The 23358-nt window shown below is 44.1% G+C and overlaps 1 protein-coding gene and 1 non-coding gene across 12 annotated transcripts in view; both read left to right on the plus strand.

Annotated features, from left to right (window-relative positions):
- The window catches only part of KLHL6 (kelch like family member 6), a 217883-nt gene that overhangs the window by 91856 nt on the left and 102669 nt on the right, over nucleotides 1-23358 (plus strand). For 6 of the 11 annotated variants that reach the window (XM_045037212.1, XM_045037213.1, XM_045037211.1 and 3 more), the window contains 4 exons: nucleotides 6646-6883; nucleotides 11999-12201; nucleotides 13788-14001; nucleotides 15591-16722. In XM_045037212.1, the coding sequence (XP_044893147.1) occupies nucleotides 6646-6883; nucleotides 11999-12201; nucleotides 13788-14001; nucleotides 15591-15892 (957 nt within the window). In that variant the 3' untranslated portion in view covers nucleotides 15893-16722. Of the gene's footprint in view, nucleotides 1-6645; nucleotides 6884-11998; nucleotides 12202-13787; nucleotides 14002-15590; nucleotides 16723-21347; nucleotides 22813-23358 lie in introns of those variants that run through there. The other 5 variants (XR_006585214.1, XR_006585215.1, XR_002745338.2 and 2 more) reach the window with 4 other exon arrangements.
- On the plus strand, nucleotides 12716-12819 carry LOC111556463. The gene has a single exon (XR_002735935.1). It is a non-coding gene; the product is annotated as a small nucleolar RNA U13 (small nucleolar RNA).

Genomic DNA, 23358 nt, shown 5'->3' on the forward strand with positions numbered 1-23358 from the left:
ATCTGTAAATATCTCTATATTGGGAACTTGTAATGGTAGGAAATCTATCTTATGGGACTTTTCATCTCCAGACCTTAGGAGAATCCCTGGTGTAGAGTAAGTGATTGGTAAATGTTTGTTGAATGAAGAAATGAGTACCAAGATGATGAATACATGTATCATTTGGATGTTCCTGGTTCTGCTTAACAAATTTCTGAAGAAATGTTTTATTCAAATCTTTATAAAGACAAAAATAGGCTTAGTGGAGAGGAACAAAACTATCAGGAAATAATACTATAGGGATAGTGTATTTAAAGCTTATATACATGAACACACACACACACACACACACACACACACACACACACACACAGACATATATACCACTGTCCAGTAGATCTGGGATAGGCTACCAAAACTTCATTAGGCCATTGATAGAAATCTAGCCACAGGTGGTTTAGAAATTGTCTTTCTGAGGCCCCTAGGAGCCTCCTTCTTTTCCTGTGTGTCCTCTTCTCATTCTTTGTTGCCCTCAGATCTGCTGTCATTGGTTCACTCTGCAAATATATCCTTAAATGTTTGGCAGAATTTACCAGTGATACTATCAGAACCAGGAGTTTTCTTTGTGAGGTTTTTAGCTATAAACTGTATTTCTTTAGTAGATATAGGGTTATCTATTTCTTCCAGAATGAGCTTTGGTAGTTTGTGTCTTTCAAAGAAGTTGTGGAACTTATTGCCATAAAGTTGCTTACGGTATTCCTTTATTATCCTTCTAATAACTATAGAATCCATAGTGCTGTCACATCTCTCATTCTAGATATTGGTAATTTGTGTCTTCTCTTTTTTTTCCCCCCCCTGATCAGTCTGGTTAGAGGCTTATCAATTTTATCAAAGAAACAGCTTCTGGTTTCATTTGTTTTTATAGTTTATTTCGCTTATTTGTACTCCGATCTTGATTATTTTCTTTCTCTGCTTGCTTTGGGTTTGATTTTCTTTGATTAAAAAAAATTTGTTTTAATGTTTATTTATTTTTGAGACACAGACAGAGTGTGAGTGGGGGAGGGGCAGAGAGAGGGAGACACACACAGAGATCTGAAGCAGGCTCCAGGCTCTGAGCTGTCAGCACAGAGCCCGATGTGGGGCTTGAACCCATGAACCATGAGATCACGGCTTGAGCTGAAGTCTGGCACTTAACCTACTGAGCCACCCAGGCACCCCTAATTTTCTTTGATTTTTTTTTAAGTGGGAGCTGAAGTCCTTGATTTGAGAACCTTCTTTTTTTTTTCTAGTATTGCCAGCAGTGCTATAAATTTCCCCCTAAGTACCACTTTAACAGCATCCCATATATTTTAATAAGCTTTATATGTATGTATGTATGTATGTATGTATGTTTGTATGTATGTATATATTTAGTTATTGTAAATAAGTCCTAAACACCAGCTATTTGCCAGATATGGCCCTGGGCACTACAGAAACAGTTTCTGCCTTATGAAATTGATGGTCTGTCAGCCAAGACAGTAAGCAGATGAACAGTGATGAGTACACAGATGTAGGAGTCTAGGCAACCATATGGGCCCTGCCCTATGCTGGATATGTGGGTCACTGGCAGATGGCTCAGCACCGGGCATTAAAGCTCTCATAAAATTGCAGACTGTGTCAGTCTCTGCAGCTGCTCTCAGTTCAGGGTCTTGATCAACTACACTTCCAGTATTCTAGCTATTTTTATTTCTGCTTCCTGTTTCCTAAGTCCCTGAAATGCAGGTGATAAAGGTTTTCCTCTTCTATAAAATATCTGTACTATGCCTTCTGCAAAATTGCTGCTCTGAAATATGTGCTCTGACTTCGGTGTTTACAGCGTGGGGGAGAGTGGGAGACAGAAGTCTTCTATCTGGAAGAGTTTCCAGTGGCAGGAACTTGGGCTTGCGTTTAGGTAGATCTGAGTTTTAATCTTGACTGTACAACTTACTGACAGTGTGACCTTGGGTAAGCTACCTAGCTGCTTTAAAGCTCTGTCCTGCCCTGTAACGTGGAGATAATGATGTCTACCAACTGATACCAGTTGTTTTGAGAATTAAGTAAGGTAATGAACGTGATGTGGTTAGCAGCGTCCGGCTCATGGTGTAAGACCCCACAGATGAAGACTGTTCTCGTTCTTCTGCAGTTCCTTTATGGTGCTCTGTCTCCCACAACCAAGCATTTTCCTTCTCTGAAGCTAACATTTCTCTTTTCACTGTGTCCTAGGGTTGCTGATTTATTGTCCTAAATCCTCCCCAGGGCACTTTCTCATTCCCATGTTACAGTCTTGCTAGCTGAACCAACCAAACACAGTGATCTTCGAATCAGGGTCTCATTGCCAGATGATTCCCTGAAACTCCCCGTATGTTTGCTGCCTGAATGATCTTGGGTTTACTCCTCAGAATAGTAGTGAAAGCCTGGAGGCTAGTCTCTGAACACACTTCTCCCCTTAACCTTCCTTTTCCAAACTTGAACCCTTCTTGCCCTATCATTATCTCTCCCTTTTAACCTTGTTCCTCCCCTAAGCTCATGGAGGTGGCAGCGGTGGGATATTTTAGAACCCTAAAAGCAGATGTCAATCCACATTTGATTTAGGGGTGGTAGCCAGTACCTTCACTGAGAGAAGTCTTTTGGGGCAGAGAAAGTTTCTCCTGTATTTAATTACCTCCTAAATTTCCTGCGACCACCTTGATCTGTACCAAAGACTGCTCTGACATGTGTGGTGTCATTCATTCCTGAGGACAGAGGGGGCAAAGGCTCAGCCTTGAGGACAGCTTTGTTGAAGCAATATGATCACTTCTGTTGGTCCTCTAGTACAGGCCCTGTTAATGAGTAGTCAGTAAGGTGAAACTGCCTGTTCTATTGAAAAAAATTTTTTAATGTTTATTTTTTGAGGGAGGGGGGAGGGAGAGAGAGAGAGAGAGAGAGAGAGAGAGAGAGAGAGAACGGGGGGAGGGGCAAAGAGAGAGAGGGAGACACAGAGTCTGAAGCAGGCTCCAGGCTCTGAGCTATCAGCCCGACAGGGGTCTCAAACCCACGATCCACAATGTTTAATGTTTATTTTTTGAGGGAGGGAGGGAGAGAGAGAGAGGGAGAGAGAGAACAAGGGGGAGGGGCAAGGAGAGAGAGGGAGACACAGAGTCTGAAGCAGGCTCCAGGCTCTGAGCTGTCAGCGCAGAGCTCAACATGGGGCTCGAACTCACCTGCTGTGGGATCATGACCTGAGCCGAAGTCGGACGCTTAAGGGACGGAGACACCCAAGTTGCCCCTGCCTGTTCTGTTTTTAACAATCTGAAAATAAACTGGTTAGGCCTGATTGTTGCATGCGATTCTTTGGCAAACACTTCTGTGTGTCTGCAACAAAGTTGCACGTCTCTGACTTCAGACAGGCATGTCTCATGCCTTTGGAGTTAATATTTTGCCAAATGTAGCTGTGTTTACAGTTTGATAATAGTGCCACCACTGAGGAGTCCTGCGGTGCCAAGTGATAAGGCAGGTCTTAATACCCAGCAATTCCATCAACTAGATGCCTGTATTAGTTTTCTATTGCGGTGCAACAAATTATCCAAAACTTTACAGTTTAAGACAACAAACATTTATTATCTCACAGCTGGCAGGAATCTAGGCTTAGTGGTTTAGTTGGGTGGTTCTGGTTCATAGTCTCTTACGAAGTTGTAGTCAAGCCATTAGCTGGGGCTGCGGTCATCTCAATGCTCAAGCGGGGTTGGAGGATCAACTTCCAAGCTCATGCATAGGATTGTTGAGAGGTGTCTGTTCCTTGCTGGCTATTGGCTAGAAGCCTCAGTTTCTGCCAGATGGGCTTCTCCATAGCAGCTGGCTTTCCCCAGAGCAAATGGCCCCAGAAAAACTGAGAGAGCAATCAAGATTAAAGCTATAGTGCTTTTGATAACCTAGTTTCAGCAGAGATATACCATCACCTTTGCTGTATTCTGTTGGCCCAGGGACCAACCCTGGAATAATGTGGGGAGAACAACATAAAATGTAAATATCCTGAGGTGGGGATTGCTGGGTACCACTGAGGAAGCTGTTTACAACAGTGATCTAGACTGGAAAAAAATATCTGTATCAGGTCCTGAGTTACCTAGCTCTCCTATTCATTCATTCATTCATTCATTCACTCATTCAACAAAGGTTTATAGAAACTCACAACCTCCAAGCACTGTTCTTGATGCTGAGAATCCATTTAAGAATAAGGGCTGTTCTTGCCCTCAGGGATCTTCTAGTAAATTACAAAGAAGTATGCAAAGTGCTATGATGGGGAAATTCAGGACTGTGGGAACATGTGTGGAAAGTCAGGAGGCACCTGGATGGCTCAGTCAGTTAAGTGTCTGATTCTTGGTTTCAGCTCAGGTCATGATCTCATGGTTTCATGAGTTCGAGCCCTGCATCGGGCTCCGTGCCAACAGTGTAGAGCCTTCTTGGGATTGTCTCCTCCCTCTCTCTCTGCCCCTCCCCCACTTGTGTGCGCGTGTGCGTGCACGCTTGCGCGCGCTCTCTCTCTCTCTCTCTCTCTCTCTCTGGTGCACCTGGGTGGCTCAGTCGGTTAAGCATTTGACTTCGGCTCAGGCCATGATCTCCAGGTTTGTGAGTTCAAGCCCCGCATTGGGTTTTGTGCTGACAGCTCAGAGCCTGGAGCCTGCTTCGGATTCTGTGTCTCCCTCTCTCTGTGTTCCTCCCCTGCTCCCATTCTCTCTCTGTCTTTCAAAAATAAATAAAGATTAAAAAAAAAAAGAAAGTCAAGAATAGGCTCTTGGAGAAAAGGACAATGGGACATTACAAACAGTGCCAATGACTTAAAAGGTAAGTGGATGGGGAAGTGGTGTGGGAAATCAAGGACAAATATTAGGTGGGGATCCCGATAGCAGGCAGAAATGCAGGGGTTTTAGTCAATTGGAGCAGAGTCTTACATAGCCCAGGACTCAGGAATGGGGTACCAGTCTGGGAATCAGGAGTAAGATCACAGTCGAGTCCCCTACTGGCCAGCAGGCTATTGAGGCAGGAAAGCAGTCACTATGAAGAAGATAGGGGGCTTTGGAGGGAGGCTGAGGCATGGCTCTCAGAGCTGGAATAAAGGTCACGTGGGGACCAGTTCTGGGAGGAACCCATTGCTGTCCTCCAAGCATTGCCCTACAATCCCTAATCCTCATGAGAGGTTGTGCTGTGAACCAGGGTAGATAGTTGGAAAGAAAATCACAGAGTGGCAAAAACTGTCTTTGGTGCTCCTCTCTCAGCTCCTGTCCTGCCAGCTTGGTATTCTCATAGTGCCTCCAAGTTCCCAGGACCACCCCTCCCACCTTTATCTCAGTTGTCTTTTCCACTGTCAATGCCCTCAGGTTCTGCCCATTGCCCCACACATCCTCACTTTCTGCTGGCCCCCAGAAGAGAGTCCTGCCACAGACTTTATGGCCATGAATTGAGGATGCAAAATTTACTGTATTTGACTCTTTGGTACAAAAAAAACGAAGTCTGTGATGGACAAGTAGAGGTTGGATTTGGCTGGCCTGATTACTTGTGACCATTGATTGGATTCACCACTTAGGGTGCAGTTTTTGCTACTGTAACTTGTTTGTTGCATCTGTGGTCAAGACTGAAGCTTCATAGTCTGTGTTAGGTCAGCTTGACCTTGCAGGAAAAATCCGCTTTGGTCATCTGGGAAATGGGTGCTGCCTCTCTGTCTCCCATCAACCCACCTGCAGAACCTTCCCCACTGAGCCTAAGGGACAGATGGAACCAGGAGGAGGGAAGGCGTCCCCTTTCCCTAAGAATGCCGATATGACATCTCCAGCTGCTCCTACCACCATGACTACCTGTTAAGGGCTGTGCATGTGCCAGGTGCTCTGCTCATCCCTCTACGTCATGACTTCATGAGTGCTCACAATGACCTGATGGCACAGAAGTGATGACAGGCATTTGCAGAGATTGTGTTGCTTCTCCAAGGTCACATGGCCATACGTGATGAAACCAGGGCCAAACTCTGGTGTGTTTGATTTACAAACCTCTGTTCTTTAAGCTGGGTTCAAATATCTGTGGTGTGGGTGTATTTGCTTGTTCAAGGCTCTGAAGGGTCATATCTTTGGTGTTGGAACCCAGTCCTCCAACCTTCCCAGCCACACCGTGCTCCCTTTTGGTTTTTCCTTCCTAAGTCTCTAAGTGCTCTTAGGTGCCTACTATCAGGACTTCTCTTTCAGAAGAGGTCGGGTGGTGAGCAAAGTCTGGGATATTATCAAGAAATTGAAACCAGGAGAGAGTGGAAGGTGGCCAAAAATGAAATTTCAGGATTCAAGCCCTGGTGAGGCAAGAAGTGCATTTAATGTAAATGGACCTGGATTTCTTAAGACAGCAGCAAAAGCAACAATAGGTAGCCTTTGTTGAGTACCTGTTATACACTAGGCCCCTTTCAGGCCAAGCACACCATGTGTATGATACCATTTAATCCTCACAACAAACCTATGAGGTAGTTACCGCTAAAATTCCCATTACACAGATGATGAAACTGAGGCTCAAGGAGGTGAGGTCACCTGGTCATATGGTGGCAGAGTTGGGAATTGGGCTCTTCTCTGTCTGGCTCCATAGCCTAGTCTCTGAACCTCTGTGTCATCCTGCCTTTATGTACTCCCGTTGCTTTTCCAGATCATTTCTGAGCGCACCAAGCCCAGGATGCATGAGTTTCAGTCTGAGGTATTCATGATCATTGGTGGCTGCACAAAGGATGAACGGTTTGTGGCGGAGGTAACCTGCCTGGACCCCCTGAGGCGCAGCCGCCTGGAGGTGGCCAAGCTCCCCATGACGGAGCATGAGCTGGAGAGTGAGAACAAGAAGTGGGTGGAGTTTGCATGCGTGACATTGAAAAATGAGGTCTACATCTCAGGTAAGCAGGAGCCACATGATGCCAAAGCAAGCCCCAGTGGCACAATGTACTTTCCTGAGTGAGAGCCAGGCCACCATCTTACAAGAATTACTGTGAATGGCAATGTTCTAACTCTGACTGGATCAGCATAGAGAAACCCAGGGGGTCTTATCTGGGAGAGCACATTATTACTTAATGGACACTAACCTGTGAGCAGTATTGTACTAGGATCTGGGGTAGCAGGCAGACAGGTCCAGTCCTTCATGGAAAAGGAAGAAGTAAACTGATACTAGAGTTTATTTGGTGTTTGCTCTAGGTGTAGGGTTCTGAGCTGGTCACTGGGAATACAGTAATGAATAAAAATGTCTGCTCTTCTCCCCAGACCTGAACCTCAGCTCAAGTTTACTGTCATACTTTTAGATGCTCCAGTAGAACATAGTACTTTTTCATTTCACACTTCTTTCTTTCTTTTTTTTTTTTTTGAGAGAGAGAGAGAGAGAGAGAGAACGTGCAAAAGTAGGGGGGAGAGAGGCAGAGGGAGAGAGACAGAGAGACAGAGAAAGAGAGAGAATCCCAAGCAGGCTCCACACTCGGCACGGGGCCTGTTGTGGGCTTGATACAACAACCCTGGGATCACGATGCCAAGCTGAAATCAAGAGTCAGATGCTCAACTGACTGAGCTACCCAGCACCCCTCATTTCTCTCTTCTAAGTTATTGGCTTAATTATTTACAATTACACTATGCCCCATTCCCATTAGTCCTTCACTTCTACAAGAGTCAATACTATATTGTCAGTACCTAGTACTGTGCCTAGCTACATAGTAAATAATAAATATTTATTAAGTGACAAAATCTGTACCATTTTAACAGCACAGTAGGTGAATTTTCACTTTGGTGGCATTTCATCATTTGCCTGTCACACCAACTCTGTCAGGTAGGTGATTTTAATCTCCAAGTTACAAATGGAGAAAATGGAGGCTCTGAAAGATTATGGAACATATCTAAAGACAGGTCATACCTTGGTAAATGTCAGACAGGGTTCCAACCCAGGTTCTGTGAGTCCCACCCTCTCCCAGTGACATCAAAAGTCACCCAGCTCTTCTGGGAGCCCCAAGGAAGGAGACAAGCATACCTTGTCCTCTCTTGGAGGCTTTTTCTAATCTGAACTTGTTTGGGGAAGAGCTTCTTTGCAGAACTGGCTTCCTCCAAAGTCAAGGGCAGGTCAGTTCTTCCCTGGGTATGTTAATACCATAGATTAGATTATAGCTTTCATTTATCTTGTAGAAGTATTTTTTTGATTGTTGTAGAAGATTCAAATAATACAGGGTGTAAAGTAAAATATGGCAGTTTCTCTGTGCTATTACAATCCTATACGTTTTAACTTTTTTACAAAAATAGTTTTATATTGGCTTAGAGTAAGTAATGCCAGCTGCTGTAACAAACACTAAATCTCAGCGAATTATGGCAGTAGTATGTGGGCACGGGGGGGTGTGGACCTCCTTCACTCAGTCATTCGGGGACCGAGGTTCTTTGCATCTTATGATGCTGCTGTTTTCCACACGTGGTCTTCAAGTTTGATGCATTAGAGGAAGAAGGAGACACTGAACAAGTTGAGAAGGCATACCTGCTCATAACAACCTCAGCCTGGACATGAGGCATCAGTCTTCTTGCATGCTATTAGCAAGAACTAGCCACATACCCCCACCCCTGCAGTCCCAGCCCCCATGCGGTGGGCTAGGAAATGTAGTTGAGCTGTGTGCACAGGAGGAAAAGACAGATTTGGGAACCATAGTCAGTCTTTGTCACATACACTACACATGTTGTTCTACAACTTGTCCTTCGCCTCACTTAAACTTGTTGTTGTCTATTTAAAAGCGACACTGGGGGCGCCTGGATCGCTCAGTCGGTTGAGCATCTGACTCTTGATTTGGGCTCAAGTCATGATCCCAGGCTCATGAGATTCAGCCCCTTGACAGGCTCCTTGCTGAGCATGGAGCCTGCTTAAGATTCTCTCTCCCCCCTGCTCTTCTCCCCAGCTCTCACGTGCATGCTCTTTCTCTCTCTAAAATAATAATAATAATAAATGACACGAGCAATACATGAAGTCATGCTTGTTATACACAGTTAAATCACAGAGATTTGTGCTTCAATTAACAGTCTCTTTTGGGCATCATCACGTGTTGACATAAGGGATCTGTCATGTGGATTAAGTGATGTAATATGTATTACATAAAGCACAGCACAATCCCAAGCACATAGGAGAGCTCAGCAGTGCTATTCATCATTATTGGTAGTGTTCTTTCCACCAGCTTCAGGGCAGTCTACTGATTGAATGAAATACAATTTTTTCAGCTTTTATTTTCCCACTGGAAAAAAATGCTGCAATAGGCATTTTAATACACATGTATTTATGAACTTGTGCTGCTCTTTGGAGAGATTCCTGGAAGTGGTCATGAGATGTGTCCATTTAGAATTTTTGTAGATGTTACTAAACTGGTACCAGTTTGCAGTTCAACCAACGTTGAATGACATGGCCCATTTTCTTCATCCTTGCTGACATTTTTTTATTATCAATTACATTTTTTTTCATACCCCAAAATGTTTATATTTACATTCTTGGATCATTAATGATGTTAGCATATTTTCATATATTTATTAGCTAACACTTTATTTTTGAAAATTATCTATTCCTACCCTTTGTTCTTTATTGGTTGTCTTTTTAGTAATTTTTTGCAGTTCTTATTCTATGTCCTTTGCTATTTGTATTGCAAATAGTTTCTCTCAGACTATGGTTATCTTTGACCTTCAATTTATATTTTATATAGTAACTTTCTTTCCTATGTGATTCTGCGTTTTGTGTCATGCTTAGAAAGCCCCTCCTCACCCCAAGATCATCAGCATCTCCCATATATTCTCCAGTTACTTTTATACCATTTACTTTTGAATTTTATTTTAACTATAATGTGAAAGAAGGCTCTAACTTCATTTTTCCCTAAGTAGTCAATTGTTCTAATACCATTTATTTAATGATCCTTATATCTTTCAGTCTGTTCTGTACTCTTGTTTTTCATTGATCAGTTTGTCTCATTTGATGCTAGTACCACACTGCTTTTATTATTGTAGCTTTTTAGTATATTTTAATATTTGCTGGGAAAATCCTCCTTGTTCATTCTTTTTTCAAAAGTTTCTCAGACATTTTCCCAAATTTACTCTTCCAAATGAAATTTAGAATGATCTCTTCAAGTTCCCTGAAAAGTCCTGAAGGCACTGAATGTATTGATGAACTTGGGGAGGGCTGACATCTTTACAGCCCTCGTCTGTCCTCTCGTCTATGCACATGTCATGCCTCCAACCTAATCAGGTCTTCTTTACATCTTGAGGTAAAACTCATAGAGTTTTTGTTTCCTTCTTAATACAGTGTGCATACATTACTTTGAAAGTATATAGTTATTTTATAACTTTAGACGCTGTCACATTGGGATCAATATCACGCACAGTGTTTTTAATAGAGACCTCTAAAATGCACACAACCCGAGGGAAAAATGGTTGAACTATGTGAACAGAAACTTCATGGAAGAAGAAGCTCAGGAAAAACCAAACCATGGTGTTATTTTTCTCCATCAGCTTGCAAAACAAAATAAGCCAAAAAATGCTCTTAATATATGCTGTGAGTGGGGTATAGGGAAAGGTCAACCAGGACAGCTCTGGAAGGCTCTTTGGCAACACCTATAAAAATTCAAGGTGTGCATGCCTTTCCCTTAGAAATCTCACTTCTGGGCTCTACCTTAGAGAAACATTTACCCAGGACACAGAGCATCATCAGTGATACACATTGCCCCACTAGTGCACATTTATAAGTCTGAAAAGTACATCTTTTTTTTTTTTAGATTTTATTTATTTATTTTTGAGAGAGAGAGAGAGAGAGAGAGAGAGCAGGGGAGGGGCAGAGAGAGAGAGGGAGAGAGAGAATCTCAAGCAGGCTCCATGCTCGCAGTGCAGATCCCAACGTGGGTCTCGAACCCACAAACCATGAAATTATGACTTGAGCTGAAATCCAGAGTTGGACGGTTAACCAACTGAGCCACCCAGGTGCCCCTGAAAAGTACATGCTTTGCTTTAAGTAGTTGGTGATACTCTATGCTGATGGGGAATAGAAACACAAAGCTGTTAAAATATTTTTATTAAAATCCCCCCAAAGATCTTGGTCTCTCTCCCTAACTGAATTATGTATTTTCAGAGAGTTGTCTTGAAAAAAATATTTACCATCTCATTCTCAAATTATCTATTGTGAGTATCTAATTCTTTTATAATAAAATCTTTTTTTTTTTTAATTTTTTTTTTCAACGTTTATTTATTTTTGGGACAGAGAGAGACAGAGCATGAACGGGGGAGGGGCAGAGAGAGAGGGAGACACAGAATCAGAAACAGGCTCCAGGCTCTGAGCCATCAGCCCAGAGCCCGACGCGGGGCTCGAACTCACGGACCGCGAGATCGTGACCTGGCTGAAGTCGGACGCTTAACCGACTGCGCCACCCAGGCGCCCCTATAATAAAATCTTTTAACAATAGGACAAACCCTACTTATGTTTTTTATATAGATCAGAGATTTGAACCAAGACAATTTTGTAAGATTTCTTGGTGATTTTCCCAGGTTTGTATTTGTCTAAATAAACAAGCAAACAGAACTTAAGGTACTTCCTAATTTGCCTGCCGGTCAAGGTCCTCCTATCCCCACTGCAGTGGTCCAACCTTACCTGTCCTGCTTTACTTCCTACCCCTTGGCTGCACAGACACTGAGTCCAGGTGCCTGCTGGCCCCCATCCACCCAGGCCACTTGGGTGCCACTTCCCTGGAGACTTCTCTGGACCCAATTCACTCAGCCACCTCTTTCTGAACTCTCACAGCACAGACGTGACACCTAGCACAGTCTGGTACACGATTCACCCCAGCCTCACCTGGCTTTCTCTATTCCCCTATGGTGGCTCGATTTCCCCATCCAGACCACACACACCTTCACGATTTCTTTTGTTTGGGAGTGACCTGGGGATATAGCATTTAAGGACTGTGGGAAATTATGGGGGAAGCTGTGTTTCTGATATATGTGGTGGCTTCTTAAATGCTCTGTATCTCTTCTAGGTGGCAAAGAGACACAGCATGATGTTTGGAAATATAATTCTTCAATCAACAAATGGATTCAAATTGAGTATTTGAACATAGGCCGCTGGAGGCATAAAATGGTGGTATTAGGTGGCAAGGTCTATGTGATTGGAGGTTTTGATGGCTTACAGAGGATCAACAATGTGGAGACCTATGATCCCTTCCATAACTGCTGGTCAGAGGTATAGCAGATTATTTCTATGAGTAATTTTGTATTATTACTTCAAAGCTTTAAAAAAGAAGTATGTGCCAATGTAGGTATATGGCTTTCTGATCTCTCTGCTCCCACTGAGAACATTTTTGGTGGCTCAAAGCTTCCCTCTTAATAGGAGCCATTGCTTCAGCATTGCTGATCAGGTCAGAGAAACAGCTTCCTTCCAGACGGGGAAGCTCTGCGTGGGCACCTGTCTATCCTGGCAAGAAGCCCAGATGTAGAGGGGAGGCTTGGTTCTAACCTCAGTCTGCGTGTCTGAGCTCAGAGTCTGTCTCCTCAGATGCCATCCGCCCTTGTTGTCTCCCCAGTGGGCATACAGAGATCCCTTTCCTACACTGTTTACTGATTCAGAGTCATTTGGTAGTGTTTAGAAGTTAGCCCTTGTAAATATGCTAGGTGAATAAACTCCAGAGATCTGCTGTACAACATTGTGCTTACAGATAACAGCACTGCATTTTATGCTTAAAAAGTTGTTAAGAGATATCCTTTTGTAGTTCATAAGTGTGATGATTGGGTCTTCAAACCATTGTGTGACATGTGCCGCCCTCAAACCTTGTTACAACCTTGGCACATTACCTGTCTGATGTGGAAAAAAAATTTGTTAAGAGAGTAGATCTCATGTTAAATGTCATAATAATAATAATAATAATAATAATAATAATAATAATAATGAGTAAAACAGTTTCACTTCCTGCATTTCCAGGTTATTCTTAATTACAAATTTTCTTTCTCCTTATGAGACTGTATGTCAGAGTATGTTCCATGTGGGGAGTGTAAAACATGGCCATCAGAGGCACAAGCAAAGGTAGCTACATCATCATGGCATCTAACCAAGCAAGACCTGTCAACCTGAAAACTGCTATATAGCCCTTCATATTTTATAGGAGTGTGTCCTACATCTTCTCAACTTGTCAAGTGCCATGACATAGCTGCTCCATGACCCAAGAGGGCCATGTCAAAAGGCAAGAAGCTCTTGGAAGTCCCCTTGAGTGCCCTGGGGTTCACAGGGTAGAAGCACAGGTCTGGCTAAATACCAAAATCTTCATGCTGCCCCAGAGTGGGAGTCTGCTTACCTATGGCCCCCTGAAACCCTTATATCAGCTTTTCTTCCTAGATAAAAGCAATAAGGGCAATGGCACATAGTAGGCACTCAGTAAATATTTTTTGAATGAAGGAACACATGAGTGAATAGAAATATGCATGTTTGAGAAAGTATTTTCCTCCAAATAGTGGCTGGTTTCATCTGTATAAGCACTTATTCCTATGTACACCTTCCCTCCCCTGATAGCTGGACTCTGGGAGAAACAGGCTGGAAACATCCAACACTGAACCCGTTCTAGCCTGTCCAGAGCCTGCAGAGAGGGTGGGAAATGAGTGCTTTGATCTCATGTCTCAAGGGGAGTCAAGCCCACAGGCCTTGTGACTTCAGGCACAGGATGCCCAGGCTTATGTTCTCGAGCTCCTGGCCTGTGTCCTGTGAATCACTGCAGCAGTCTGGGGGCAGTCTGTAGCTGTGTGACTGACAGCTTCTCCTGATGCCCTGTGCCTCTACAGGCAGCACCCCTTCTTGTCCACGTCAGTTCCTTCGCAGCTACCAGCCATAAGAAGAAACTCTATGTGATTGGGGGCGGGCCCAATGGGAAGCTGGCCACAGACAAGACTCAGTGTTATGACCCTTCAACCAATAAATGGAATTTAAAGTCGTCCATGCCGGTGGAGGCTAAATGCATCAATGCTGTCAGTTTCCGGGACCGCATCTATGTTGTTGGTAAGTAAATGAATGGCATCTTATTTATCTGAGGTCCGCCACCCATGCAGCCATGGGGGTAGATCAGATAAGGCCCTCCTGGGAACTCACATGGATTCCTGGGTGATGTGGGTGAGGTTGAAAAGGAAGAGAAGGGATTGGTCCAGGCCTTGGTGGGAATTACCTTGTAGTACTAGACACAGAGACAGCCCACGTTTAGGGTACATACAAAATAGACCGACAGTGGGGCCCAGTGGAGGAGCCAGAAGTTGCCACAGGAACGAAGTGTGCTGCAAACATTAGCAAATGTATGAAAATTGAAGTGTGCCCAGTACAGTAAGTGACCGGTGAATGGTAGCTATCATTATTTCTTATTTTGTGTTCATGGGAATTTTACTCTTCCCACTTGCTCTGGGGCTCTGAAAAGTTTCATTTAGCCACAAGGAAAGCCTGGCTAGCCGTACCACAGTTGGCATGGAATTGTTAAGGACGACGGATCTCAATACCAACTACTCACTAGAATCACCTAGGGAGCTTTTTACAAAAATATGCATGGCTAGGCCCTATTCCAGAGCAATTATATCAGAATGAGAGGGAGCACGTTGGTCTACAGTACAAGGTGTTTCTTTTTTTTTAATTTTTATTTAATGTTTTACTTATTTTTGAGAGAGAGAGACAGAGTATGAGCAGGGGAGGGGCAGAGAGAGAGAGAGAGAGAGAGGGAGACGTAGAATCTGAAGCAGGCTCCAGGCTCTGAGCTGTCAACACAGAGCCCAACGCCGGGCTTGAACTTGTGAACCTCGCAATGGTGACCTGAGCTGAAGTTGGACATTTAACTGACTGAGCCACCCAGGCGCCCCAACAGTGCAAGGTGTTTCTAATGTGCAGGTGACTTTCATGTGCAGCCATGACTGAGAATTACTGATTAAGGAGATGCCAAAAATATGTAACTTCAGCAAACAAGAACTAATCAGAGCAGGCTTCCTGGAGGCAGAATACAGGAACAGATTAAGGAAAACCCCCTTCTCTCTCTTGCTTCAGGTTTCCTGTGTGTTTATGGTCAGCCTCATGACTTCAAAGCTCATCTTAAGATGGGTAACTTGGGCTGGCGTCCCAGGTCATGCTCAGTCTACAAAGAGACGCCACCACCTCTAGTCACTGCCATGTATCGATAGCTTCTGTGTACCAGGCTTTCTGCAGGTGCTTTATGAGCATGGTCCTTCTGACATCTTACAACCACCGCAGCCTCAGTGCTTATGGTTACAGTAAAAAAGTGGCAGAGCTGGGGTTGTGAGCCGAGTGCCCCAGTTGTACCAGGCGGTATTTCTTCTAGGGAGCAGTCTTAGGATACATTTTGGCACCACGTGAAGCCAGTCGTCCTTGAGACCCTGATTAGCGCCTGGCAGCAGAGTTTAAGGGGCTCTGTGAAGTGCTTCCAGCACAGACATGCTGTCCCCAGAATCCATTAGAGCTTTCTGGAGAGCCGTGAAGCTCCTATTTCCATTGGCGAGATGGTAGATTTGACCTAGCAGAAGTGGGCTTTTTGTGGTTAAAGGGGAAGAAACCCAGAAAAACAGTGAGATGCCCACCGTGTTTCCCTTCCTCCTCAGGAGGGGCTATGAGAGCGCTGTACGCCTACAGCCCTCTGGAAGACAGCTGGTGCCTGGTGACCCAGCTCAGCCACGAGAGGGCCAGCTGCGGCATCGCGCCCTGCAACAACCGGCTCTACATCACTGGGGGGCGGGACGAGAAGAACGAGGTCATCGCCACGGTGCTGTGCTGGGACCCCGAGGCCCAGAAACTGACGGAGGAGTGTGTCCTGCCCCGGGGGGTGTCGCACCACGGCAGTGTCACCATCAGGAAATCTTACACCCACATCCGGAGGATCGTGCCCGGAGCCGTGTCGGTGTGACTGCGGGAGGGCGGAGCCACGGGGGCGCGGGGCGAGGTGCCAGGAGACCTCCCTCCTCACCTGTTGCCCGGGTTCGTCCCACTTCAGACAGCAGGCTGGGCTGGAGCTACAGGCCACACACCTGGGTTCCCCGCGGCTCCGCATGGGAGCTCCTTTTGGAAGTCACAGCTTTGGGACACCAGCCAGGAATGTTTGTGCGACCTACCTCAGGAGGGAAGAAGAGTAATATGTAACATTCAGGACAGACCTGTCCCCTGCCAGGTTCTGTGCCAAGCACTTTTGTGTATCAATTTGTTTAACCACCATAATGACCTGGTCACCGGACATTATCACTTCTGTTTTACAGGTGAGGAAACTGAGTTTCAGAGAGGCGAAGTACTTTGTCCCTGCTCACCCAGATTATAAGTAGCTAAGCCAAGAGGCTAACTCCAGGTCTTTTCAATTTCAAGGTCAGTGACGGTTCTGTCATGCTGCCTATTTCTGCATAGGAAAACAACAAACTAAACTGGCTCATTTTTTGTTTCTGACAAGTTTGCTGAAGGATTCACTCAGCAAGGTGGGGAAATAAAGTTTTTTTTTTCTTTCTTTTTTTTCTTATATTTAAACCACATGGAATCCTTGGTGTTAGAGCCTTGGGCTCCTTGTCAAGAGGGTTTCAAGTGTTGTTCCATCTGACAGGACCGGAAGATGGGTCTGGGAAGACCTATATGCTTTGAAAGAGATAAAAAATAACTTCTCACCCATCAAAACCTCTTTTTTTTTTTTTAAATTTTTTTTCAACGTTTATTTATTTTTGGGACAGAGAGAGACAGAGCATGAACGGGGGAGGGGCAGAGAGAGAGGGAGACACAGAATCGGAAACAGGCTCCAGGCTCTGAGCCATCAGCCCAGAGCCCGATGCGGGGCTCGAACTCACGGACCGCGAGATCGTGACCTGGCTGAAGTCGGACGCTTAACCGACTGCGCCACCCAGGCGCCCCCCTTTTTTTTTTTTTTTTTTTAATGATCACAGAGGTGCATTTTGGACTAGAACTCTTGTTGCCAGACACAATTGTACCTTCAGCAGAGTCCAGTGCCCCGGCCTCTCAACGTCCAACACTTGTATTGCAGTGTTACAAGGGGTTTTCCAGAGACTCAGAATACTGTTTTTGTTGTTGTTTTTAATGTAAACATCCCTACCCTGCTGGCCACTTCTTGACAGTATACTTTCTGCTTTTTAGACTGTGACTCGAGTCCATGTCCCTGAGACCCCACCCTCCTGGAACCTTAGTTTTCAGGATCCTTTCAAGCCCTTCTGTTTGGTTTTTGGTTCAGTTTGGCACAATTTTGACTCAAGGAGTGGAGTCTGTCCTTCGCTCTGATAGAGCTTTCCAATGAGCTCACTGGAAATTCATTCTAATCCCCAAGTTGGGGAAACAGATTAAGAGATCCTGTTTCATGTGCTGTACTTAAAGAGCAACAACAATGATAGCAACATAGTAACTGCATTACCCAATGCGTTTTATTTTCATCATATGATTTCAAATCTCTTTAATAGAGTTTTATTTCATGTCAGAGGCAGCACATTGTGCCTGTACTTCTGGAACAGTTTGGGCAGTAGCGGTTTTAGAGTTTATAGTGAGTTGAATTTTCATAGAAAAGTTATGGTTAGAAGAAGCTTAAAGTTCCAAGCTGATAAAAAAGGACTTGGAACATTACAAATGAGATTTCTGTGTATGCTTAGATCATTGAGGATAAATATAAACACATGTTGGTGTGTGAAAAGCTCTGTGCCTTAGAATCAGGTGTGACAGTTCAGCTCCCTGCTACAAAAAGTAGGAAGGGAAAATACAAACATATCTGGGGACATTTAGAACACATTACAGTACGTGATGTACTTACTCATGAGCACTAATAACCTTAACAAAGCTTTCAACTGAAACAAGTTAATCTAGTTCCATTCAGCAGACATTCAAGGAGTTCTTTCTGTTTGTCAAGACTTTGGGACACAAACAGGTAAGATAACCACCCCTGAAACATTCAATAAACAGGTAAACAGGCCACTAGTCAACATTGTAGTTTTTCTTTTCATCAAGTTAGAGAAAAATGATACATCTGCAAAGTTATGAGGTTACCCCCACTTCTTTATTGCCCTTCCAGTGCTCTTCTTGGGAAGCTGTGCTCTTAGGTCAATGGTGCGGCCATCGCTTACATACTTGACTTCCTTTGAGATAGTGTTCAGAAACCATTTATGAGTTATAGGAGCAATCATTTTCTGCAGATGATTTCAGGAAGAACTTCCAAAAAGTCTATCCAATGACAACATCAGTGGCATTTGCAGAGAGCTCCCCTCAGAAAGAGAGAGCTCCTTGTCATCGAGAACTTTTGTTAAGAGCAGTTGACAAATTTTGTGCCCATCAGTGGATCAGCCTTACTCTGGGAAAGTGAGGATTCAAGACCTCTGTGTTATAAATCTGCTTCTAACTGTAGGACCCAAGTTTCAGGACTAGTTCAGAAAATGTAAATGAAGTCAAGGAAAGGATTCTGTGTCATTTTTCATTAAATATTTATTTTTGAGACAGAAAGAGACAGAGCGCGAGTGGGGGAGGGGCAGGTAGAGAGGGAGACCCAGACTCCAAAGCAGGCTCCAAGCTCTGAGCTGTCAGCACAGAGCCAGAGGCAGGGCTCAAACCCACAAACCGGGACATCGTGACCTGAGCCGAAGTCAGATGGTTAACAGACTGAGTCACCCAGGTGCCCCAGCTTCTATGTCATTTTAATGTCACTAGATATGCAGGTCAATTGTAAAATCTCAGATGCCTGGCCCTCAAGAGAGATCCTCAATAATGGCATGGGTTGGCAGACAGATACACCTGTTAAGACGACACAGAGTCCTGCACTTAAGGCTGCCAGTCAGTAGCTTTTAGGGAAATAAGAGTTGAAGTAATTCAGGGAAACTTTATAAGCGTGTCAGGATTTAAGCTTCTAGGCACTAGCCAAGGATGGAAGCTCTTAAAATCTAATTTCCATTTACAGATAAACAATCAATCGAAAAATCTAGTTTGTGTGATTGTCGGACCCATACCACCATCGGGGGATGAGGCAAATTGGCACCAGATGAGTAAGAGGCAAAGGGCCCTAGGACTGAGGAAGGGTGTGTGGAACATCCTGGCATAACACAGTGGATCTTGAAGCAGGTCATGTGAATGGACAGAGCATCCTTGTCTGGGAGGAAAAGGATGAGGTAGGAGGAGGAAGACAAGGTCAGGTTTAAGGATACAGGTCTAGAAAATGATATCATGGTCCCTAGAGTTTGTGAGCATGACTGCATTCTAGAGAAGGGTAAGGGAAGAGTAAGGAACAGAGGTTTCAGGGAGTGGCTTCCAGGAGAAGAAAGGCACAAATGAGAGCAGGACTGGCAGCCAGACCCACTTGTTGGGGGCGGGGGTGCCTCTGAGCTTCGTGGCAGGGTCTTCTATTTTACTGCACTTAAAGAGAATGAGGCCCAGAGGCTCTGATGGGATGGAAACTGTAGGAGAGGTTAAGGGACCCTAGTTCCCACAGCTGATCTGAAATGGGCAGGGAGCTGATCTCACCTGAACATCAACAGATACATGTTCTCTTCTTAGCCTTCCCCACATCTTGCAATCAATGACTTCAGGAAACACACACACACTCACACACTCACATTTTGTCCTTGAACTCAAACCATTTCTCAGGGAAATACAAATATCATTTGCTTATAGCTGTGAAAGTATAGCTTTGCTATTTATAAAAGCACTTGAGGTACTGTTGTTATTTATATATCCTACTTGATTTTGAAAAAGAAAAGTACTCATTAGAATTTTCAGAGTGGGCAAATACTGCTGGAATTTCCTATATAAGGTCCTAACTTGGGATTGAAAGTTCATTTTTTCCTTTAATATTTGATTTGAGTGTTGTATTGGATCTCATAATCTGAAGAGTCAATCTTCATGGAAATCCACAAATATCTCAAGTATGGCTATTGCAAAACCAGTTTTGGCAGGCTGAATATTCATATTTATAGGTAAAAATAGTCAACACTTAGTTGGCTAAGTCCTTCAAGCATTTTGGTTATATGAATCTGTATTTTTTTAAATGATCAAGCTAAGGATATTGTTTATATGTAAGTATACAAATAAAATGTGTATTTATTCAATAACGTGTGTGGAATGGATAAGATTATGTTATATACAATCACTAGGTGAATTTTTTTTTTGCTTGTTTTGGCTGATATGAGTTAGTGGTATCTGAATAGAAATTAATTTATGAGGTGGAAATTTAAAACATTTCAGTTGGTTCAAGAGGGTTTCAATAAAATCATAGGATAGAATTGATCAGAGGTGGTCTATGGAATGGCAAAAATTAGATAGCTTTTACCTCCTTAAAGTCTCGTTGCCTCTGAGCATGCTTTTTACCAACGCACTTGCAAACCATGACTCTTATTTTGCCTGCCTTATCCCTTCTTACAAAAGCCACCTTCTAGGCTTCTGATTTATGACTCTTAACCCTGTCTTCACCAGTGTCACTGTGTTGTTTCTGAAGCCTTAACCAACCTGTGTGTCTCAAATCAGGGCACAGGGAACTTGGCATAAGAGACAGTGAGCTGTACTTTTCGGCCACTGGAGAATTTGTCATCAATTTAGTTTGTTTTGGATTACAACACAAAGATCCTATGCCACTGAAATGAAGAATCTGAAGTTTTAAAGAAATGTGGGGTCACATGAATAGCTTTAGACCGTTCTTCCTGGGCCTCCCAAGAAATAGAGGTTCTGGCTCATCTGCTCCAGGGACTCTGGGTGGAAAACCTTGGGAAGCATAGCCCCATCTCACCGGTGGGGAGTGTTCTAGAGTTAATCCTGGGCAATAGATCTAACAACCAGTGCACCAGCTGTGGGTCAAAATGGAGTTTTGACCTTACATTCACTGCTGATCCCTCCAGTTCCCCTGCTGCGTCTAAGTAAGTGGCAATCTGATGCCTGGGCATCCTGGCCAGGGCCTGGCATCTGCCCAACTCTCCTTGGCTCCTTTCCTGCTCTTGGTGTTCCCTGCTGGTGTGTGGCATCCTCTGGACCAGCCTCCTTTTCACTGGAGATGTGGCCTTCATATAGAATCTCTTCTCCCCTGCCTTCTATGGGCTCATGTCTCATTCTCTGTCCCCTTGGTGCTGGGAACTGATTTGGGTTAGGTCCCACCCACTCCCAAGCTGCCCACTATCAGCCTGCCTGATTACCAGTCACTCTGGTTTTCACTTCCATGTTTGTTTTGAACACCTAGGGATTTCCCTTTTCTTCTTGCATGCTTAGATGGCTTCTTTGTTTTGGTTCCTGCATGGCAGGCTACCTGGACACTCATGCCTGCCCCATCCAGTCATCCATCTGGGTCCCCAACGTGCTGTCTCCCTTGGGGTCTCCAAGCATAGAACCCTCATTACCCTTCTTGTGTTGTCCTCTAGCTATCCCAGCACCAAAGCATCTCTAAGGGTCTCCTGATTTCTGAAGTTTGGACAAAGAGCAAAAGAAGATATGAGACTTCCTGGCTACATATTCTTTGAGACGGTTTGTGGGTAAGGAAACTTTCCTTTTCCCTTAGTAAAACTAACCCGGATCCTCCAAGTTTGGCAGTGGAGGGAGAAACTCCCCGCGGAGACAGAGAGTTGGATCTCATAGTCCCAACTGGTGTCCCTATAAGGAAAGAGTCCTATACATGGCTCTGAATTTCCCAAAGGACATTGCAGACCAGGCTGGAACAGCTGAGTAAGACTTTACTGATGACTGAGAGATGATATAGGGAAATAAGCACAACAAGGAGCAACGCTCTGGACAATGAGGATAAGATTCAGCTGTCCTTGAAAAGCAGTGTTATCCATAGGAGGTGTGTGTGTGTGTGTGTGTGTGTGTGTGTTCGCGTGTGTGTGTACATGCTGTCAACAATAAAGCTGGACATAGTTAAAATGGAAAAAACAGATTTTATACAGTAACTACTGACAGTAGAGAAAAGAGCTGAGCCCCATTCTGATTTGTGCACAGCTGACTAGGTGCTTTAAAGGGAAAATTGAGAAGGGGAGGGGATGGGGAGCTGGTGGGCACCGAAGTAAAGGCCGGGATGTGAAAAATTACAAAACGTTGGTCAGTAAATGTGATTATTCCAGCCGTCTGCTGGCTGGCAGTGTTGAACTTAGGGTTGTATCCTCCCACAGAGACTGGCAGCCAGGGGCCCTGTACTTCCAGATTGTTACATTCAAAGGATGACTTTCAGGTCCTTGAGAAAGACATCATGGGCCATAAGAGATACATACTTATATCTCTCAAAGGAACAGAGGAAGGGTTTACAATCCTAAGCCCTTTTTAGTAAATGCCCTAAGAAAGGGAGGTTCGGGGCCTATCATCAGGTATTGGTTAGAACAGATGGCAAATTCTTTTGACAGTCTTGACCTTTTCCAGACAGATACACAAAAGGAGGGCTGGTTCACCCCGGGGATGTGTTCTTAGGCAGCCATGCTAGGGTTGATCAAGTCTGTTAATGCAAGAGTTTGAATGGAGTGTTCACGTAAAGAATTTTTGCCATTTTCAGTGACCCAGGTATATTTGCTTCATGAAAGAGATACAATTAAAGGAATAGGTGTGCTCACCACTTGTACTGCTGGTGGGGATATTTTAAGAGTGAACTGCCCGTTTTCTACAACTTAACACAAGCCCACTGTGAGACCAGGAGTGCCAAAACCCCTCCTTCTAGAATATTCTAAAGACAACTAAAGAGAAAAATAATACTAAAACTTCTTTCAATGTACATAGGCCAGAGTGGTGTTCTAAAACATTTTGGACTATGTCCCACAGTTTCAAAATGGAAACACTTTCAATATTTTCTGTTCTGTTTTTTAAGTTTTATTTATTTATTTTGAGATAGAGAGAGAGAGAGAGAGAGAGAGAGAGAGAGAGAGAGGAACTCAAGCAGGCTCCACACTGTTAGTGCAGAGCCTGATGTGGGGCTCAGTCCCATGAACTGTGAGATCAAGGGTCAGATGCTCAACCTACTGAGCCACTGAGGTGCCCATATATTCCTTTTTTTTTAAGTTTTATTTATCTATTTTGAGAGAGAGACAGAGCAGGGGAAGGGCAGACAGAGAGGGAGAGAGAGAATCCCAAACAGGCTCTGTGCTGTCAGTGCAAAGCCCAATATGGGGCTTGAATTCACAAACTGTGAGATCATGACCTGAGCTGAAATCAAGAGTCAGATGCTTAACTGACTGAGCCACCCAGGCGCTCCTATTCTATTTTCTCTTAAAATGCTGTTCACAACTTATTAAGGTAATTTCATCACCTACCCATCGGTCACAAGTCACAACAAGACACATCTGAAAAATACAAGGTGTCTAGGCACAAACTTAGACAAAGACAGGGCAGGGGTGAGGGAAGAGGACGTTGACAAACCCTTGGTTTAGCACTTACAACAGATACCAGAGGGAA

Source organism: Felis catus, chromosome C2 (genome assembly GCF_018350175.1).
Source record: "Felis catus isolate Fca126 chromosome C2, F.catus_Fca126_mat1.0, whole genome shotgun sequence".
NCBI lineage: Eukaryota > Metazoa > Chordata > Mammalia > Carnivora > Felidae > Felis > Felis catus.